Source organism: Urtica dioica, chromosome 10, assembly GCF_054948205.1.
Source record: "Urtica dioica subsp. dioica isolate 48M chromosome 10, U.dioica_male_clone48M_v1_H2, whole genome shotgun sequence".
NCBI classification, from domain to species: domain Eukaryota; kingdom Viridiplantae; phylum Streptophyta; class Magnoliopsida; order Rosales; family Urticaceae; genus Urtica; species Urtica dioica.
This window is the reverse complement of record NC_142765.1, coordinates 16,395,597-16,415,120: the sequence shown is the minus strand read 5'-3', so window position 1 is coordinate 16,415,120 and position 19,524 is coordinate 16,395,597. Positions and strand designations below refer to the sequence as shown.

The following is a 19,524-nucleotide window of genomic DNA, read 5'->3' as shown; positions in this document are numbered from 1 at the left end:
AATCAAAGACGAAGAACGCATTTCCGACGAAGAAGAAGGCAAAGCATTGTTTCCCTCTTTACGATTCTAAGATCCTCTGAAGCTCTTGGACGCTTTGGGCTTTATCCCGAACTTCCTTGAGCCCTTTGGACTACTCTATTAACCCCCAGCTTTTATGCAATTTTTTTTTAAATTGTATGAAAATGTAGGAGCTAAAGATTGCAAACTGAACACGAATTCTGACTTTATTCATTAATTGGGCGCATGGCCTGCTTTTGAAAAATTCAAAGTTCATTGGGGCCGGTGGTCGCTTTTGGAAAACTAAAAATTTGAAAGGACTTGATTTGTCGTTCAGGTTCCGTCGCTTGCCAACCTTCAGGTGCCTTGGCACCACGGTCTATTGGTAGTATTGGCGGAGATGCTCCGCGTTCCACGGGTGTCTAATTTCCTTGCCGTCCATCTCGTCGAAGTGGTAAGTTCCGTTGTGTATCACCTTTCGAATTCGGTAAGGCCCTTCCCAGTTTGGCCCGAGTACCCCTGCTCCGCGAACCTGGGTGTTTTGGAACACCCTCCTCAGGACGAGGCTTCCTTCGGCGAAACGGCGGATTTTGACCCTTGAGTTGTAGTGCTTCTCAACGATCCTCTTCTGTGCGGCCATGCGGGCGAATGCTTCAGCTCTCATTTCTTCGATCACGTCGAGCTCCATTCGGAGGGCTTCGTTGTTGCTGTCTTCGTCGAAGGTCTCTGTTCGGAATGACGACGCTCCGATCTCAACGGGGATGACGGCTTCAACCCCGTAAGTGAGGGAGAAAGGCGTTTCGCCTGTGGAGGTCCGCGTGGTTGTCCGGTAAGCCCAAAGGACAAAGGGGAGCTCGTCAGCCCATGCGCCTTTCTTTTCTTCCAGCTTCTTCTTCAAAGTCTCCTTGATCGTTTTGTTCACGGCCTCAACTTGGCCGTTTGCCTGTGGGTGGCGTGGTGAGGAGAAGGTCTTGCTGATCTTTAATTGCTCGCATATCCTTCGGACCATCGCGTTGTCGAACTGGCTGCCGTTGTCGGTGACGATCGAGGCGGGGATGCCATGGCGGCATATGATCGATTTCCACATGAAGCTTGTAGTGTTTGCTTCGGTTATTGTGGCCAGAGGCTCCGCCTCCACCCATTTTGTGAAGTAGTCGATGGCGACTATCGCCTAGACTCGCTGGCCGGACGCCATCGGGAGCTTGCCTATGAGGTTCACCCCCCACTTCGCGAATGGACGTGCCACAAGGATCGGGCACAATAGGGCCGGGGCCTGTCTCGGAATATGCGAGAATCTTTGGCACTTGTCGCATTTTTGCGCCCAGCTGAACGCGTCTTTCTTCATCGTTGGCCAGAAGTAGCCTTGCTTGAGCGCGTTCAAGGTCAGGGACTGACCTGCGGAGTGATTCCCGCAAATTCCTTCATGGATTTCCCTCAAGACGTAGTCGGCTTCGGCCTCGTCCAGGCATCGGAGGAGTGGCTGCGAATACCCTCTCTTATAGAGTGTGGATCCTCGCCAGACATATTTGTGTGCGTGATACTTCACCTTCTTAGCTTCAGCCTGGTCGATGGGGAGGACGCCATTGCGGAGGTATTTGATGATCGGCGTCATCCAGTATGGTTGGGGCTCTTCTTCGATCAGGTTCACTTCTTCCTTGGTGGTGGACGGGAGCTTCAAGGTCTCGACAGGTACCTTGCCTAACTCCTCGCTGTCGCAGCCAGAGGCCATCCTAGCCAAAGCGTCGGCCTCAGCGTTTGAACCCCTAGGGACCTGCACGATCTCGTACCAGGAGATTGCCTCTAGTCGGAGCTTGGTTTCCTCCAGGTACGCCGCCATGTTCTCCTCATTCGCCTGGTATTCTCCCTTAACTTGGTTGACGATGAGGAGCGAGTCGCAGTGGATCTTAAGGTTTTCGGCCCCGAGCTTCCTGGCTATGTCGAGTCCGGCTAGGAGGGTTTCGTATTCGGCCTCGTTGTTCGAGGCTTTGAATTGGAAGTGGATGGCGTACTTGAGCTTTTCTCCGTCCGGGTTGACGAAGATGATTCCTGCCCCTGACCCGCGGACATTGGACGCTCCGTCCACGTGCAGGTTCCAGACCGGCCCATCGGGAGCGGCCTTCCTTTTCTTTTTCGGATCCTTGTCCCCCGCGGTTTCTTCTTTTTGCTTGCCTTCCTCGTCTTTGCATAGATTCACATCGTAAATGAATTCGGCGATGAAGTCGGCGACGGCCTGTCCCTTAATCGCGACCCTTGGCTGGAATTCCACCCCGTATTCTCCTAGCTCCTGGGACCAGACGGCCATTCTCGTTGAGGTGCCCTTCTGCAGAGCTTTCTTGACTGGGTACCTGGTCCTGACTATGACTTGGTGTGCTTGGAAATATGGTCGAAGCTTTCTTGTGGACATCGTCAGAGCGAGGGAGAGCTTCTCTATCTCCGGGTATCGTGTCTCAGCGTCCAGGAGCGCCATGCTTACATAATACACGGGCCATTGTATCTTCTCTTCTTCTCGAACGAGGACAGCGCTGACCGCCCTCGTCGACACAGAGAGGTACAGGTAGAGGGTCTCGCCGTCCTTGGGCTACGCTAGGAGCGGTGGCGTGGCGAAGTATGTCTTCAAGTCCTGGAACGTGGTTTCGCACTCTTCGGTCCACTTAAAGTCGGCTCCTCCTTTGATGGCTCGGAAGAAAGGCTGACATCGGTCGGTGGCCTAGGAGATGAACCGACTTAGCGCAGCCATGCGTCCAGTGAGGCTTTGGACTTCCTTCGCCTTGGTTGGGGACCTCATGTCCAGGAGTGCCTGTATTTTTTCGGGGTTGGCTTCGATGCCTCGCTGGTTGACGATAAATCCCAGGAATTTCCCTGACTCTACACCGAACGCGCACTTGTTCGGGTTCAACTTCATCTTGTACTTTCGGAGAAGGGCGAAGGTCTCCTCCAGGTCTTTGACGTGGTCAGGCACCTCGAGGCTTTTGACGAGCATGTCGTCGACATAGACCTCCATCGTCTTCCCGATTTGCTTGGCGAACATTTGGTTTACCAAGCGCTGATAAGTGGCTCCGGCGTTCTTTAGCCCGAACGGCATCACCTGGTAACAGAATAGGCCTCGATCGGTGGTGAAAGTGGTCTTCAGCTCGTCCGGTCCGTACATTCTAATTTGATTGTATCCCGAGTAGGCGTCCATGAAACTCAAGAGTTCGTGCCCTGCGGTGGAATCGACCAGCTGATCGATCCTCGGCAGGGGGAAGCAATCCTTCGGGCAAGCCTTGTTGAGGTCGGTGTAGTCGATACAGATTCGCCACTTCCCGTTCGACTTTCTCACCATGACCACGTTAGAGACCCAACTAGGGAACTTGGCCTCGCGGACGAATCCAGCGGTGATTAGCTTCCCGACCTCCTCGTCGATCGTGAGATACCTTTCGGGGTTGAACGATCTTCTTTTTTGGATTTTTCCCTTCTCTCCAAGGAGTACGTTGAGCCTGTGGGTGACAATCTCTGGGTCGATCCCCGGCATGTCTGCGTGACGCAAAGACGTCTTGTGTTTTTGGAGGAACGCTCCGAGCCGATCTTTTAGTTCGGTTGGCAGGTGTGCTCCGATCATGACGACCTGTTCGGGGTTGGCGTCGTCGAGTATCACAGGTACGAGGTCGCTCGACGCCTCTACTTTCTTGGAGTCGGCTTCTTCTCGCGGGTCCAGGTCCTCGAGTGTTTGCGTCTTGCCGATCTCGCCTGAGAGGCCGTCTCCGACCTCACATATGACACTCACCATGGCGTCTCCTTTCCTGATGCGGGATCCCTGGACGTGGCATGCCCTGGAGTCGGCTTGGCTTCCTCGCATTACCCCTACTCCCTTCGGTGTCGGGAATTTCATGAGGAGGTGGTATGTTGAGGTGACCGCGCGCAGCCTGTTGAGCGTTGGTTGCCCTATGAAGACATTGTGAGCGGAACGTCGGTCCACAATTAGGAAGTCCACCAGGCGCGTGACCTGGGCTCCCCTCTCCTGTCCAAATGTGACTGGGAGGCTTATGGAACCTTCCATGTAAACGCACTCTCCTGCAAACCCGAAGAGCGGGGTCTTGACTGGGGTTGGACGAACTTCTCCAAGGTCCATCCGGTCGAGGGCAACTTTGAATAGGACGTCGGCTGAGCTCCCGTTGTCAATGAGAATCCTCTTCACCATATTGTTTGCTACTTGCGCCTTGACAACGATGGCGTCGTTGTGCGGTTGCATCACCTGGCGGGCCTCTTCCTCGGTGAAGTGGATTGTTTCGTATGGCGTAATCGGGCATGTGCTCTGGGTGAGGTTGATATGGTGGGAGGGACCCTCTCTGTTCGCCGCTCGCGCATATTTCCTTCGTTCGCGCGCGGTATCTCCCATTTCTGGCCCTCCAAAGATAGTGGTCACCAAGTTGAGTGAGGCGTTGGCCACGTTACCTCGGGTGTTGTTGTTGTTGCTTCCACCCGCGATAACTTCTTTCCCACGTTCCTGCCGCCTGTCGTTTTGGGGAACCTGTCTCCTCGGCGCGGGGTCCGGATCGGCGACCATGGCCATCACGAACTCCTTCAGCTCGCCATTTTGGATGTGACTTTCGATCTGCCTCCTGAGCTCGAAGCATTCGGCGATGAGGTGAACGTGGTCTTTGTGGAAACGGCAGTACTTGTTCTTGTTGCGCTTTGATGGGTCCTTCGCCATGGGTCGGGGCTCGGTGAACATGTCCCCGTGCAAGGCCAGAATTCGATCCGGCGTAGCTTTGAGTGGCGTGAAGTCGGCGTTCCTCTGGAACTTCTCGACTAGTAGGGGTCTCTGTCTTGGCGGGGGTCGGACGTTCGAAGCCGCGGTGTTGGCGCCCCGGCTTTTCTTTCTTCGTTGGTCGTCGTCGACCTCGTCCTCGTCCCTGCGCCGGTTTCCCCTCTCGCGGATCCTCCGACTCTCGTAGTACTCCTCGACGGAGATGTGCTGGGTAGCTTGGGAGATGAGCTCCGTCATCGTAGCGGGTCGCTGCTTTACCAGCGACGTCAGAAGGTCGCCAGCCCATAGGCTGTCGATGAAGGCGTAGACAGCGTCGCCGTCTTTGTAATCGTCCACCTTGTTGGACTCCTCGATGAACCGGTTGAGGTAGTGTTGGAGCGTCTCGGAGCCGCCCTGTTTGATCGTCAGGAGGTATGATTTTTTCTTTCTCCGGACCCGTGAGGCGGAGAAGCGAGTGAGGATCATCTCCTGGAGGTCTTCGAACGATTGCACGGACCCTCGCCCGAGCCTTTGGAACCACTCGAACACGGTACCGGTGAGGGTGAGACAGAATGCCTGGCACATCGTTGACGGGGATTGTCCCGCCATCCTCATGTTGGTCTGGTACTGGTGGATGTGGTAAAGAGGGTCTGTGCTTCCGTCATAGAGCGGCATGGTGGGCGGACGGAAGCTCCCCCCGGTGTCGCTAGCGAGCATGTGTGCCGCGAATGGCGAAGCCACGCCCTCGATCATGCTTCTCACCAAGGGGGTTCTTGTCTGTGCTGCCTGCAACTCTCGGATTTCATCTCTCAATACGTGGAACATGTTAGTTACTTCATCATTTCCGGCATGTATGGTGGTAGGCGCAAATCTGGTGGTACGTTCTCTTTCATTCGATGCTTGATCGATCAGAGTGATATGTGCTGCAGGCGGCGTTGCCGTAATTGGAGGAGCGACTTCTTGTGGTTCGCCTGTTTCGGGGACGGCTTGGCGCCCCGGGGTCTCCCACCGAGCGTTGAGGTGACGCCGTAGATCTACGTTGGGCCCTAAGCGTCCTGGCGACCCCGTACGTCGCGGCGGAGGAGATCTTCTGACGTCTCCGCTATCTGCTACCTTTTCTCCTTGGCCCAATCTATCAAGAGCAGACCTTCGTGATTCAGCTCCGGTTCCTGCGACGGAGCGGGCGGCCTGAGGGATACTGACGCGTTGTGGGCCGGCGCCTAAGTTCTGCGGTCCATGTTGATCTAGCCCCCGAGCGGCTCTTCGTTCTGCCTGGTGGTGGCGGCCGATGTCTCGAATACTTGGGTCAGGGTCATCGTCTTGTCTGCCTTCGATGTTCGCATTTAGTGTTCGCTCTTGTTCGCGCTTTTGACCCCCGGAGTTAGCGTTTTGCGGGTGTCCTTCTCTTGCATGGGCGTGTAAAGTCATGACCCTCTCCTCTCGATCTCTAGCGAACTCGCTTGCTAGCAGGAAAAGACTGTTCTCGAGGCGCTCCATGCGACTGTCTCGTTCGACGAAGACAGTGTCGAGGGCGGGATTTCTAACGTCGGCGGTATTTGGGTGTGGCAGAGGCGCGGTGCCTGTTGCCGGGACGACGCTTGGTGGCGAGGTTTCTTGACCGTGCCTAGCTTGAGTTCGGGCCCGTGTGTGAAGTGCTACGCTCTCCGCCTGTTGAGGGGCGTTGCTTCCAGAAGCGGCGACGCGGTTGGACATCTTGTAGGATATTTTTGCCAGAGGAATCTTCCGGTTATGATGATTTGGCGGATTAGTCCTCCGGTCTTGAGACTTTCGGTGGAGGATTCTTCTGGTGTTGAAAAGAGAAGGTCTACCAGGGAGGCTTGTGATGGTCCCGTAGAGGGAGGTGGATTTGCTGGTGGAGAACTCGTGGTTGTTTTCGAGTCCCCCTCCTTCTAGCGCCAAAATGTTAAGCCGTTTTTTGGATTTAACATTTGAGGACACGTGGCGTGCCTGGAATAGTCACGTGCCTAGTATTGGATCGGCCCAAATTACTTTTAGAGAGTCCAAAGGGCTCAAGGAAGTTCGGGATAAAGCCCAAAGCGTCCAGGAGCTTCAGAGGATCTTAGAATCGTGAAGAGGGAAACAATGCTTTGCCTTCTTCTTCGTCGGGAATGCGTTCTTCGTCTTTGATTCCTGGCCTGGAGGTCGAACTCGCCTGGAGGGTCGAGCTCGTCTGGAGGTTGAGCTCGCTTGGGGGTCGAACCTGGCTGGAGGTCGAGCTCACCTGGAGGGTCGAGCTCGTCTGGGGGTCTAGCTCGCCTGGAGGTCGAGCCTGTCTGGAGGTCGAGCTCGCCTGGAGGTCGGGCCTGCTTGGAGGTTGAGCTCGCCCGGAGGTCAAGCTTGCCTGGAGGTCAAGCTCGCCTGGGGGGTCGAGCTCGCCTGGAGGTCGGGACTGCTGGGAGGTTGAGCTCGCCCGGAGGTCGAGCTTGCCTGGCGGTCGGGCCTGCTTGGAGGTTGAGCTCGCCCGGAGGTCGAGCTTGCCTGGAGGTCGAGCTTGCCTGAGGGGTCGAGCTCGCCTGGAGGTCGGGCCTGCTGGGAGGTTGAGCTCGCCCGGAGGTCGAGCTTGCCTGGGGGTCGAGCTCGCCTGGGGGGTCTAGCTCGCCTGGTGATCGAGCTCGCCTGGAGGCCGAGCTAGTTTGGAGGTCGAGCTCAACTGGGGGTCGAACCTGGTGGTCGAATGGGGGGTGTGACCGTGCTCTCCGTGAGCTGCCTACGTACCCGCTTTGCGGGATCAGGTCATGACGTAGTTCAGGGCCAGATGTGTTTGCTATGTGAGTGGATTATTGGATTTTTGTTTTTCTTCCTCCCGTCGAGAGGTGGCTCTCGGTCTTTGTTTGTGATCCGGGATAATTTTGAAGTTGGGCGAGTATTTGGCTGAGAGAATTCTGGGGTTGAAAGAAAAACTGAAAGTTCAGAGGATTCTCCGTTCCTTTTCCTTTTTTTCCCTTTGAGTTGAGAATAAATGAACTATTTATGGGAAAAAAATCGGTGCTTGACGCTTGGTTGATGCTTGGTTGGCGCTTGGTGCTTGGCGCTTGGTTGATGCTTGGTTGGCGCTTGGCGCTTGGTTGATGCTTGGTTGGCGCTTGGTTGATGCTTGGTTGACGCTTGTTTTTTGGTTTTTTAGTCATGCGTATTTTTAGCATTTGACTAAATTGCCCTTTTATATTGTAACGTTGTTTTTGCAATTGAGGCGTCGTTTTTACCATAAGAAAAAGACGGCATAACAAGTAGTACTATTGGTACTCGCTCGTTAAGTCTAAACAGAAAAACACGGGAAGGTTAGGATGGTTCAATCGTGACTTTCATCTATTAAAAGACATTTTTTTTTAATTTCTTTAAACACTGATACTCAATAGATCAAAGACCGTTGATACTCAGATTAATACAACTTATTGCTACTATCATGAAGAGCACGCCATGAAGATGTTGGACGAAAGATCTCTCAAATTCTTTAAACATTAATACTCAATCAATCGAAGACCATTGTAAAGAACCCCCAAATTCTCAAATCCCTAAATTCGTTTTCTTCTTGTTCGAATTCTCGTCCCACCATCTCTCAGAATTTCAGATCTTGGATCTCGCGAGTACCTACTCGCTCCGCTACGTTTCAGCTGAAGCTTTGCCACAATCTCCAACGTACATAATTTTTTTCATTTTTGTGTGCGAACGTTTATGCAAATTGAAATAAGTTTTTCCTATGATTCGGTGGTTTGTTTTTGTTGACTAGGATTTGAAATGGAAGAATAAATGGAAAAAAATTATATTAAAATCTTCAATTGTTCGAAGGTTGGTCATAGAAGTGGAGTTGTATTCAACGTTGAAAGTCATCTTCAGAAACACTCGATGATAGGTTGAGAATTTGCTTGAATTTTTTTTTTTTGTTATGTGCATATGAGAAGAGAGTGAGAGAGAATGTATTCTTCAACTGAATCTTCTTAAAAAAAATTATCATAAAATAATATATAATAAAAGTATCTTAGTCTTCTTTAAAGTTACGGACCATTTTAGCCTCCAAGTGTTTTTCCATTTGAACTTAATGGATGCGTACCAACGGTATTACTGATTGTAAACATAAGGTATTTTGCTGTCGGAAAAAAAAGTATTTGAGTGTATCAAAATGAAAACATTAAGTATTTAGTGAAATTTGTTGTAACTAGCCAAGTTTGTCATTCTTATTGGGGGAATAGCCCAAGTTTCATTTTATTAAGCAAATAGCCCATATTTTCGGCTCAGACCATAACGCCCTTGGTAAATTAATTAACTTATTGGTTGAATATTAGTTTAGGTTTTGATTTTTTTGTGAGTAAAGTTAATTTACTAAATGATTGAATTCGGAATTAGGTTAATTAATTGAATGCTTTGAATATCAATTGACTTAAGTTATGATTTTTGCAAATTTTTTGTGAATTTCAAATCATTCACGAATCAGTTAATTAATTAACGTAACTCACTCCAGTAGGTTAATTAATTAACCGATTCACGAATTGTTTCTTCTTCTCCACCTCCAGCGAACCCGAGGTTAGGGTTAGGTTTAGGGCTTTGCTTCGCCGTCGACTTCTGAGACCTCAGGTTTGATCGTGAAAGCAAGGCAGTGGAGGAGCCAAACCCTCTGCCGCTTTCCTCTTCCATCCGGCGGCGGAATCGTTCTTCTCCGGCGGCGTGGTTGTGGCAGCGTTGGCGTAGCGGCGGAGAACTTGGTCGACGGAGGAGTGGCCGAACGAGAATGTGTTGCCGGACTGAGACACCACCAACACCGCCGTCTCAGCGTCGCCTTTTGGATCAGAGCTGTCCGCCGCTTCGAGAACGAAACCAGAAGATTTTTGGCGGCTTTGGGCTCTTTCGTCGGCGTCGCCATGGAAGAAAGTTTAATTAGATGAGAGAGAGAGAGAGAGAGAGAGAGAGAGAGAGAGAGAGAGAGAGAGAGAGAGAGAGAGAGAGAGAGAGAGTTGTGTGAAAGGGTAATTTAGGTAGTTTAGATTAGTTGGGCTATTCCCTTAATTAATTGAAACTTTGGCTATTCTCTTAATATTAATAGGTTGATTTGGCTAGTTAGCAAAATAGCCCAAGTATTTATGTCCCCATTATTTTTTTATTTTTCAACTTATTATTCATAAATTTATTCCTAAATTTTGACAGAGAAAACGATATGTCGCTCGCAGTTTTACCCGACCTATTGATGGAGCTTGACAGTCTGAGCGAGGTAGACATAAAAAATATATAAAAAAACATTTTATCACCTAATCCTTAAGGAGTAAAATTGACACTTCACCAGACACACAAGTACCTTGAATGTAAAATGATTATGAATGCTATTTTCACGATAACATTCAAAAATCCACTACCACGTATAATTTTCACACAAAAAATGAAAAAAATAAAAAATAAAAATTCCAAGACAAAACTTTGTCGTATACCGGAGATTTCCTACAAAGTGTGCATCGCGTATTTGGCACGCCCTTTAGTCCTCTATCAAGGATCGAAATACCGTTACTGTTACCGTTCTAGGGTTCAGAATTTACTGGTAACCGCTGGTACGCCAGATGAATAACGTGGAATGTAGAAAATGAAATGGTAAACTGTACCGTTGAAGTTACCGTTACCGTTGAGGAATACCGTCAAATACTGTATTTACCGAGAGGAGTCCAGTGAAAAAATATGCATAAAAATTTATACAGTACATAGGATAAAATCAGAAAATAGTCTACAATGTTTTCAATACATTACAAGGCATAATTCGAGTAGTTCAAAATAAAGTCATAACACAATACAAACTAATATGAAAAAGTTAAACACAATCCATCAAATACCATAGTTTAACTTCAACATAAGCGGAATAAAAAGACTACCCTGGAAAGCACTCTTGGGTAACAGTCATACAATAATCATACCAACTCATGTAATGAGCACATGCACGAAAGTACCACTATCGAGACCTGATTGCATCCGGTCCTCCCATTCTGTCCGAGCCGTGACCTCTTCATCACTGATCGTAATTCACCTAACAATCACCAAATCTAACATATTTTCGCATCTAAAAAACATTGAAAATAATTCAACACAAATTCAGAATAAATCAATAATAAAGTGTAAAAATATGATTTTAAACTTAATCATCGAAAACTAACAAGAAATTAAAAAAAAAAACCACTAACATCAACCTATTTTCGGATTAAACAAAAAAATTTGGAAAAAATGAACACAAACTCATAATAATTACTAGAATAAATGATGTTAAAAACAATGAATTTAAACTTAATCATAAAAAATTAACAAGAAATTTCAAAGAAATACTAAAACTCATAAAAATTAGTAAACCTTCGAGATCTGAGCAATACTTCAACCCAAGAGAGATTTCCGTCGGGATGACGTGAAATTTGGTCTTCGGAGTACTGGAAAGTGGACAATTTCCCCGGAAAGCACCAGAATCGCGTGAAAAAACAATTTGAACGAGGCGAAAAATTTTAGGTTAACTTCTCGTCAAAAATGAAATATTTGGGGTTATTTCCGGATTTTATAACTTGATTTTTTTTTATAAAATAGACTGAACTGGACCGGAATTTGCGAACCAGAATCCGGTTTGGTTCTCGGTCCGGACTTCTCGGATTTGACGGAAAACTCCGGTTTTTTCATTCCGGTGCCGATACGTTGAAAAAAACAGATTCCGGACCAATTTCCGTCCGATTTCCCAAGAATTTCAAACCTTACTCCTCTCACATCCCAACATTGTCGTTTTTGTGATAAATTGTCGTTTTCATAGAACGTTTTTTTTTTTTTTTTTTTTTTCATAAGAATATCAAACAGCATAAAATAGGTATAATAACGGTCCAGCATTATTAAAAAGAGCACATTTGTGTCCAAAACCTTTTGTCTAAAGCCCCTAAAACCCTAACCCCCGGAATTCCCTTTCCTGATTTTCTTCCTCGGGAGCCCTAGCCATGGCGAACTCCGACGAGGAAGCTCTGCGCCGCCTGAGATCCACCGACCCGACGCAGTGGCTGGCTCCGAACCCCGAACTCTCTGAGCTGGCCCGAGCGGCGTCACGGCACCTCTTTTCGAAGCTCAGGCCATACGCCCGGAAAGCTCCGCTCGACAAGCTCTTGACGGAAGGTTTCGACGCCGAGCAAATATGGCATCAGATCGAAGTCCAGTCTAAGCATCTCGTCCCGAGTCTACGCCGCGAGCTGAGGCGGCTCGAGAAGAATCCCGAGGACATTAAGATGCTTAGGGTTCACGAGGAAGAAGAAGATGAGAAGGTTGATACGGACGACGATGAACTTGACGAAGATGAAGACGAGGAAGATGAGGATGAAGAAGAAGAAGAAGAAGAAGACGAAGAAGAAGAAGGTAAAGATACAGCGAATGAGAAAGACGATGAGGAAGAGGAAGGTGTAGATTATGACAGTGGCGCTGAGTTCGAGGATCAGTTTCTGAAGATCAAGGATTTGGAGGAGTTTATGGATGAGGACGAAGCGCGTGAACTCGCTTTGGAGAAGAAAGAAAAAAAGGCTAAGAAGACCAAAGTGCGCAAACAAGAAGAAACCGATGAAGAAGAAAGCGATGAAGCTGATGAAGAAGAAGAGGTAGCCTTTGAGGTTCGAGGGAGATTTTTAATTTATTTATTCGGTCGCTAATAGAACTTTTATTTTTTTGTTGCTGTGTAAAGTTGGGGCTTTTTGCCGATGAAGATGACGACGATGAGGATGACAAGCTAGGCAATGCAAGGTAATTAATTTCTGCTTTGATTGTCTCTGTTTAACTGTTCTTATTGCCTATGCAACTAGTTCAATGTATAAATTCGGGTTCAGATACGACGATTTCTTCGGCACCAAAAATAAAAAGCCTTCCAAAAGGAAATCCAAGGATAGTGGCTACTCAGATGGCTGTGGGTCAGACGACGAGGTAATTCAAAATGATGGAATACTAAGATTATGGAAATGGGACTATATCGAAAGAATTTTTATATGTTGTTTCAAAACTTTGTGTTTGCAGACCGGAAGGATTCTTTCGACCCATGAAAAGGAGCGAAAGAAACTGAAGTCGAAGATAGAGCAAATGGAACAGGAAAATTTGGGTGTGAAAGATTGGACAATGCAAGGAGAGGTGAGCTTTAGTAAGGATTATATCATGGCTATTAAACTCTTTCAGAAATTTGTCTATCTGCTAATCTCTCTCTCTCTCTCTCTCTCTTTTTTTTTTTCTTTTTTTTTCCAACAGGTATCAGCTGCAAAAAGGCCGAAGAATAGTGCATTAGAAGCTGATTTACAGTTTGAGCATAATGTGACACGTCAGCCTATGACGACAGAGGAGTCTACAGCTTCACTTGAAGATTTGATCACAAGTAGAATTTTGGAGGTAACCTGTTTCAGATTTAATATTTGTGCCTTAATATATTGATTTTGTAAATTTTTATTGCTCTAATTCACAAGTTATATTTTAGTGTTTTGCTGCTCGATTTTAGTTGCCTTTATTTTTTTATTATTTAAATTTTTTATATTCTTGTTTTTTGGCCTTTATGGTTCTCCCTAGAGTTTGAAATTTGCTTTTCATATTTCATTCCCATTTTTTCTGAACTGTTATGTCGACTTTGTATTTGTAGGGACAATTTGATAGTCTTCAAAAGCCAGCTGGTTTACCGACGAAAGCTCCAAGAAAAGTTAAAGAGTTGGTAAGCCTTGTTCTCTGAAACTAGAATTTGGCTTCTTAACATATTTGCTCTAAAGTTCAAGGATTAACTTTTAATAAACTTGAATTATGCAGGATGAGAACAAGAGCAAGAAGGGTTTAGCTGAAATTTATGAGGTCAGCGATCTGTCATATTCTCATAATTTGATTTGTTCATGTTTCCGCATCCCTATTTGAACTATTTTTTCGTGGTTCTTTCAATCTTTGAGATGAGAAGTATTTGATGAAATATTGCAATTACTTATAGAAGAAGATTTTATTATCACACCATCGTTTATGATGTTATTTTTATTTTCTGCAGGAAGACTATGTTCAAACGACGAACACAGATTATGTCGCATCGTCATTCGATGACGAGGCGAAGAAAGAGGTAATCAGACTTATAATTTTTCCTGTCATTTATCAGATATGATCAACCCTTCTCACTGTATATTTTCATCAGACCACCGCACTTTGGAAGAAGCTCTGCTTGAAATTGGATGCACTTTCTCATTTCCACTATACTCCGAAACCTGTATGTTTTTCTTACATAATAAAAAACATCATTGATCAGCTTTCTGTTGTATTACTCTGGGCTTCTTTGTTTGTCACTGACATCTTCTTTACTAATTTTCAATTTGGGTTTTGTTATTTTTGTATAGATCATTGAGGATATGTGTTTACCTGAAAATGTCCCTGCCCTGGCCATGGAAGAGGTTAAGTTTTGTTTGTTTGTTTGTTTGTTTGTTTTTTATTTTTATTTTTTTACTATTATTTAAGCGGTGTTCTTAGATTATAAACGGAAGAATAAAACATGCGACATATATGTTTTCCGTGGTTAGGTTGCTCCGATGCTAGTCTCTGATGCAGCGATGTTGGCTCCACAAGAAGTGTTTGCTGGAAAAGGTGATATCAAAGATGAGACAGAACTCACAAAGGCAGAGAGAAAGATGAGACGAGCTAACAAGAAAAAGAAATTCAAAGGTTCGTGATTGGACGAAATAAATTACTCTCTTTTGTATCCTAAGTTACGAGACATTTTTTAAAGCTTGATTGTCGGTATGTTGCTTAAAATGTTCCCCTTAAAATTTATGTTGTGCTAACTTGTAATTATTTTAAAAAATACAGCTGAGCAGGCAAAGAGGACAGCAAATAAGCCACGAGAGAGCAAGTTGAAAAACAAAGATGATGGTAAACCTTTGACTTGCTTGACAATTGCATAGTCCATTTCTTTTATTTATATTTTTGTTTTTGGAGCAAAAGAGTCTTTAAACTACTTATTTTGTTGCATTTGATTTTTTTTTTTTAATAAAGCTCAATACCAAAACAAATTTGAACAACTTAATCATTTTAATTAAACAAAATCTTACCCCAAAACATTAAAATCATTTTCAATTTTTATTTAGTGTTTTTAGCATCAAAATTTAAGTTACATAGTCAAAATTTAGTATCTTGGTTAAGTTTGTGAATGTTTTCAGTTATTTAAGAGCTGAATCCCATAAAGAAAATTTCATTTTTTTTTTCCTTTAGAAAAAAAGACAAAAATACTTAAAAATCAGTAGTTTAAGGACTATTTTGCTAAAAAAAATATAGTTTATGGACCAAAATGGTAATAGTTCATGGACTACTAGCGCTAAAAAACGTAATTTGTCTTTAGCTTTTCTTCGTTTTCTAGTGTTGTGTTGATTGAATATTGTTGAAACTAATTATAGATGAGGTGGCAAAATAAGAAAGACAACCTTTTACTCAAGCCAAGCACCATTTTTGACATTGAGAAGCAATGAAAAGTGATGAGAAAAGTGTACATCTGAACTGGCCTGAGTTTCACAGGCATGCTTGCTTAAGCTAAAAGAGGTGTTTGATTGTTCGCGATGGTTCGGAGACCTTAGGGACGCGCAACTTGACATGATGTGGGAGTTAAAAACATTGTTGGATCATATTGTTCTCTAGAATTTGAGATTGAAATTTTGATATAGCAAAATATAATTTTATTTTATTCAGCAACGGTAATGCTGGTGGCCGAAAGTGTTAGTCATTTTAAAAATATTTTCTATTTTTGCCGATATCTTTGTTGAAATACAATGCTTCTCTTGAAAAATAATTTCTAATAAAACCAAGAAAAACATTTCAGATCTTCACAGTTTTAAATAGAACAATCTCGCTTGATTGAACTAGAATAGGAAGAGTTCAAGTAACGTGAAACTCTCTGAGGAGGATTTTAGTTCGGAAAGCGAAAGATGCACATATTTTTTTTTCTTCTAAATTCACTCGAGTGAATATCACTTTGAAAGACTCAAATTTGTTGGCGATATCACAATACAACAATAAAAAAGGTGTCATGCGAAGGTTATTGGTGTTGATTGAATTTTGATATGAATAATGCACACAGTTTTTCGAACATTTTCTTCGTTTGCTTTCTCTGCAAGTTTCGAATTTTTTTATGAATCATCAATCGCGTAAGATATTACTAATTTAAAATTCACTTGAGTGAATATCACTTCTTCCATGCGAGACTCAAATTTGTTGGCGACAAGAATATTACATGGGCTATCTAACCTTATGAAACATTAGAAAATTTGAAATAGTCAACATTTTGTTAATTTTTTTTAGTAAATAGTCACGTAAATCTACGCTATCAAAAAAAAAAAAAAAACACAGAGTAAATTTTTATTAGATATGACTATTTACGAAATATTTACAAAAGTTTTTTTCTCCTTGTTTGTACTACATTCCGTTGACGGTATATTATCCGTTGGTTATTTACGAAATATTTACAAAATGTTGGTTAAAACGCAGACACTTATATTTATGTGGCTTATATCGCTAAATTTTTTATATTACAATAAAACAAGAAACGGTATCGTATGAAGTTTATTGGTGTTGATTGAATTTTGATATAAACAATGCACATATTTTTTTTTTCCAACAATTCCTTCATTCGCTTTCTCCGCAAGTTTCAAATTTTTTTATGAATCATCAATCGCGTAAGAAGCTACTAATTTAATATTCACTCGAGTGAATATCACTTCTTCAATGCGAGACTCGAATTTGTTTGGCGACAAAAATATCATAATACAACAAGAAAAGGTGTCGTGTGAAGTTTATTGGTGTTGACTGAATTTTGATATGAACAATGGAAATGGTGGTGTTTTGAGGGGTTCGCCTTGAAAGCTCTCTCTAATTCATGGTTCATGTGTCAAACTAAATTACACGCAAATTAGACGAATTCAATTCACGGTTGCACTAAATTTATGGCTGTACTCGACTACTCGTAATGGAAAATTGGATGAGTTTCGCCAAACGGAAAAGAACCGACAAGTTAAATATGCCAAAATCAACATGAAAATAAAGTAGAAATAAAAAGAAGTCACACTAGGCGGAATAAAACAGATGTAGAAAGCAAATTTAACGTTTTTCCTCTTTATCCCTCGCACTTTAAGCTAACATAGTCGTCGATGTTCAAAAATTAAAATACATGATATTGGATAAGCGCCCACACGTAACTGTGTCTCCCTTATATTTTTTGTTAGTTTTTTTGGGCGGAGCTCAAAACAAATTTGTGAAAAAGGGTATTGGACATAAAATCATGGTACTGAGGACAAGGAAGAAAATGAAGATCATCTGTCATTCTTATACCTTGTTATTTTGAAGATAATTGTTGCAATAGACTAAATACTAACACACTTTTCATCCGGAAAACTGAAAAACTATAATTAAAAAAAGAAAAGAAAAAAAGAAATCAAAATAAAGTAATCTCAGCCGTATGAAATATTTCTTGTTGCTCACTGATTGTAGACAACCCCTGCCATGAAAGATGTGCTCTCTCCTTTGTTATTTTTTTTTTATTCTTTTCTATATTATGTGCTTCATAATCACTTGCTCAAATTTTCTCCGAGCCTATCGATCGCAGCGCCAACGCCGCTCGTCATATCTCCAGGTTGTGGAGCCACAATTCCTTCGTTCGCTTTCTCCACGAGCTTCAATTGAACCCAACCTGCCACAGAACACAGTAAATCTCGAGTACCCAGTCCGATACTCTCGAATAAGAAATTAGCAAAAAGAATTCCTCTAAGCTACTCTCATGAATTTGGTAGGATTTGATCGAATCTCCGGGTAATTCGAGAGACCCGTGGCTCTCCACAACTCTTTCTCAAGAACATTTCACAAATTGATTCAATACATTTCTCATGTAATTCTCTCCTCCTATTTAAACACTAATACAGCTTATAATATTACCATATTAACCCCTTGACTATCTACAATTATCTAAATATCACAATAGCTACTCAAAAGATGCGTACCGATTGGGAAACAAACGGCAGCGCCTAGGATAGAACCCATCATCATATTCCGCGCTCGCCAAGCAATTGATCCTGGCACTAAAAAAAACCCTAAAAAAGATAAGTAAAGCTAAGAGAAGAAGAGGGTATAAAGTATTAACCGTAAAAGATAGCTTTTTTTTTTACATATCAAGCCAAATGCAGCGGCGGTGGCTGAACCAGCGGCGGCGACGTTGAAAACGTCATGGATGCCCCGTTTCTCGGCCAAGAACTCTTGAAGCCCACAAAAGGAGGCACTGAAAACTCCGAGTCTCACTCCGCCGATAATGGAGCCTTGAGTGACTCGAATGAATCTCTTCTCCATCGCGTCCCTCATCAACCGATACTGTTCTCTCTTGTCTGGCGTGCTCCCGAGTTTCAGCATAACCTCCGCGTCCTTGCTCTGCAAACACATCGCGAAAAAAAAAAGTCCAGCAAAATGGTACAACAAAAATCTGGGTCCCTATATAGAATGGGTATAAAAATCAAAAGCCAACATATCTTATCCCTACACTTGACATGATTTAGCAGTAATATATTGATACAAACTTACAACCGAAGCAGAGGCTTCTTTGCTACCGCCGTATAACATCCCTGCAGCAACTCCTATCACAGTCGCCGCTCCCCAACTCACTGTTCCGGCCACTTTCGGACTACTCTGGAAGAAATTGAAAAGTTGTTCAATTTAGTCAGTCTCTTCATGAACACAAACTCAAAAATACCAAGCATTGAACATTATTTGGCATCATAATGGTTATCATATACGCAGTTTCACAACAGATAAGAATGCAAGAAACTTAAATCAATATAATCCCTAATATTAATGCTTCCCAGAAACTCTAGTTACATAGCGATGAAAAATTAGCATCTTTTGGCATTGAATTTCAATGACCACATTCATAGCACGCACTATGAGAGCCAAATCCAGAAAAAAAATTGTGGAACTCTCTTTGCCTTTATCACATAATACAAAGTTATCAACCTGAACCAAATCCAAGCTTGTCAAACAGTATTATAATATCTTAAAAAACTACTACTGATTTCATGAAAATTTGACTCGCTTCATTTCGTATTCGTCGATGAAGAAATTGGAAAAGCCCTAATCACATATAGCAAAGAAGGTATATAGATAAATGAATACTCACAGCTGAGATGATTTCTTCGGAAATTTCTGAATCTTCCATGGTCGGAGCAGGTGCGCTTGAAGATTCTGAATAGTACAAACTCAAACGTCAGTAAATTTGGAAGATTTGAGATTGAACTGAACTTGATTCTCTATACACTATGCTCTTTTTGAATTCTAAGGAGAATATACAGGTTACTAGGTCGCTGCGAGAACGTGAGGGTCGGAGATTAAATGATTACCGGCGATGTGGTCGGCGACGGTGATGGTGATGATCGGCGTTGTATTTAGTCTCAATATTTAGCTGGTTGCTGAGAAACGACGTGAAAACAAGAAAACGACTTTTTCTCTGTTACGGTAGGAGAATAATTATAATACTATAAAAGAAATAAATTTTGGCACAAATAGTCCCCAATCTTTTATGATTGGAGGGTTTTGGTCTCTAAACTTTTTTTTGAAGTATTTTGGTCCTTAACCTATTGATTTTATAGCATTTTGATCATTTTTTTTAAATTATAATTTTTTTATTTATAAAATTCAATACCAAATCAACTTAAAACATATTTAAAAACTAAAATAACTTATTTATAATTTTAAAAAGTTTAAAAAAGTAACATATATAATGTTATAAAAATTTAATATTGTATAATTTTTTTAGTGTTTTTAAGATCAAAATA

The 19,524-nt window shown here is 43.5% G+C and overlaps 2 protein-coding genes across 5 annotated transcripts; one reads left to right on the top strand and one right to left on the bottom strand.

The window, feature by feature from the left end:
• Positions 1-11,582: 11,582 nt before the first annotated feature.
• LOC149383570 (U3 small nucleolar ribonucleoprotein) lies at positions 11,583-15,430 on the top strand. 2 transcript variants are annotated; one of them, XM_089628988.1, is made up of 13 exons: positions 11,583-12,324; positions 12,408-12,466; positions 12,550-12,643; positions 12,734-12,844; positions 12,959-13,096; positions 13,341-13,409; positions 13,502-13,543; positions 13,728-13,796; positions 13,869-13,940; positions 14,068-14,121; positions 14,248-14,389; positions 14,534-14,596; positions 15,236-15,430. In XM_089628988.1, the coding sequence occupies exons 1-13, from the start codon at positions 11,680-11,682 to the stop codon at positions 15,247-15,249; spliced, it is 1,572 nt and encodes a 523-aa protein (XP_089485114.1). In that variant the 5' UTR covers positions 11,583-11,679; the 3' UTR covers positions 15,250-15,430. The 2 variants fall into 2 exon arrangements, with proteins under 2 accessions (XP_089485114.1, XP_089485113.1); XM_089628987.1 differs by having other exon boundaries at positions 15,118-15,430.
• A 1,583-nt stretch (positions 15,431-17,013) lies between these two features.
• Positions 17,014-19,236, bottom strand: LOC149383569 (Mitochondrial import inner membrane translocase subunit Tim17/Tim22/Tim23 family protein). 3 transcript variants are annotated; one of them, XM_089628137.1, is made up of 6 exons: positions 19,090-19,236; positions 18,870-18,934; positions 18,278-18,382; positions 17,872-18,127; positions 17,707-17,784; positions 17,014-17,420 (listed from the first exon to the last, which is right to left on the bottom strand). In XM_089628137.1, exons 2-6 carry the CDS (start codon positions 18,906-18,908, stop codon positions 17,278-17,280), a joined length of 621 nt encoding a protein of 206 aa, XP_089484263.1. In that variant the 5' UTR covers positions 18,909-18,934; positions 19,090-19,236; the 3' UTR covers positions 17,014-17,277. The 3 variants fall into 3 exon arrangements, with proteins under 3 accessions (XP_089484263.1, XP_089484262.1, XP_089484264.1); XM_089628136.1 differs by having other exon boundaries at positions 19,040-19,224; XM_089628138.1 differs by having other exon boundaries at positions 17,014-17,399; positions 19,040-19,223.
• Between the last annotated feature and the right edge of the window lie 288 nt (positions 19,237-19,524).

Bases quoted from the DNA above. Each gene is read 5' to 3' on its own strand.
- LOC149383569 (XM_089628137.1), bottom strand. From the start codon at position 18,908: ATGGAAGATTCAGAAATTTCCGAAGAAATCATCTCAGCT. The intron at 18,383-18,869 runs GTGAGTATTCAT...AATTTCTTCCAG, and splicing joins CCGAAGAAATCATCTCAGCT to AGTAGTCCGAAAGTGGCCGG. The intron at 18,128-18,277 runs GTAAGTTTGTAT...ATGTGTTTGCAG, and splicing joins AAGAAGCCTCTGCTTCGGTT to AGCAAGGACGCGGAGGTTAT.
- LOC149383570 (XM_089628987.1), top strand. From the start codon at position 11,680: ATGGCGAACTCCGACGAGGAAGCTCTGCGCCGCCTGAGATCCACCGAC. The intron at 13,544-13,727 runs GTCAGCGATCTG...TATTTTCTGCAG, and splicing joins GTTTAGCTGAAATTTATGAG to GAAGACTATGTTCAAACGAC. The intron at 14,122-14,247 runs GTTAAGTTTTGT...TTCCGTGGTTAG, and splicing joins CTGCCCTGGCCATGGAAGAG to GTTGCTCCGATGCTAGTCTC.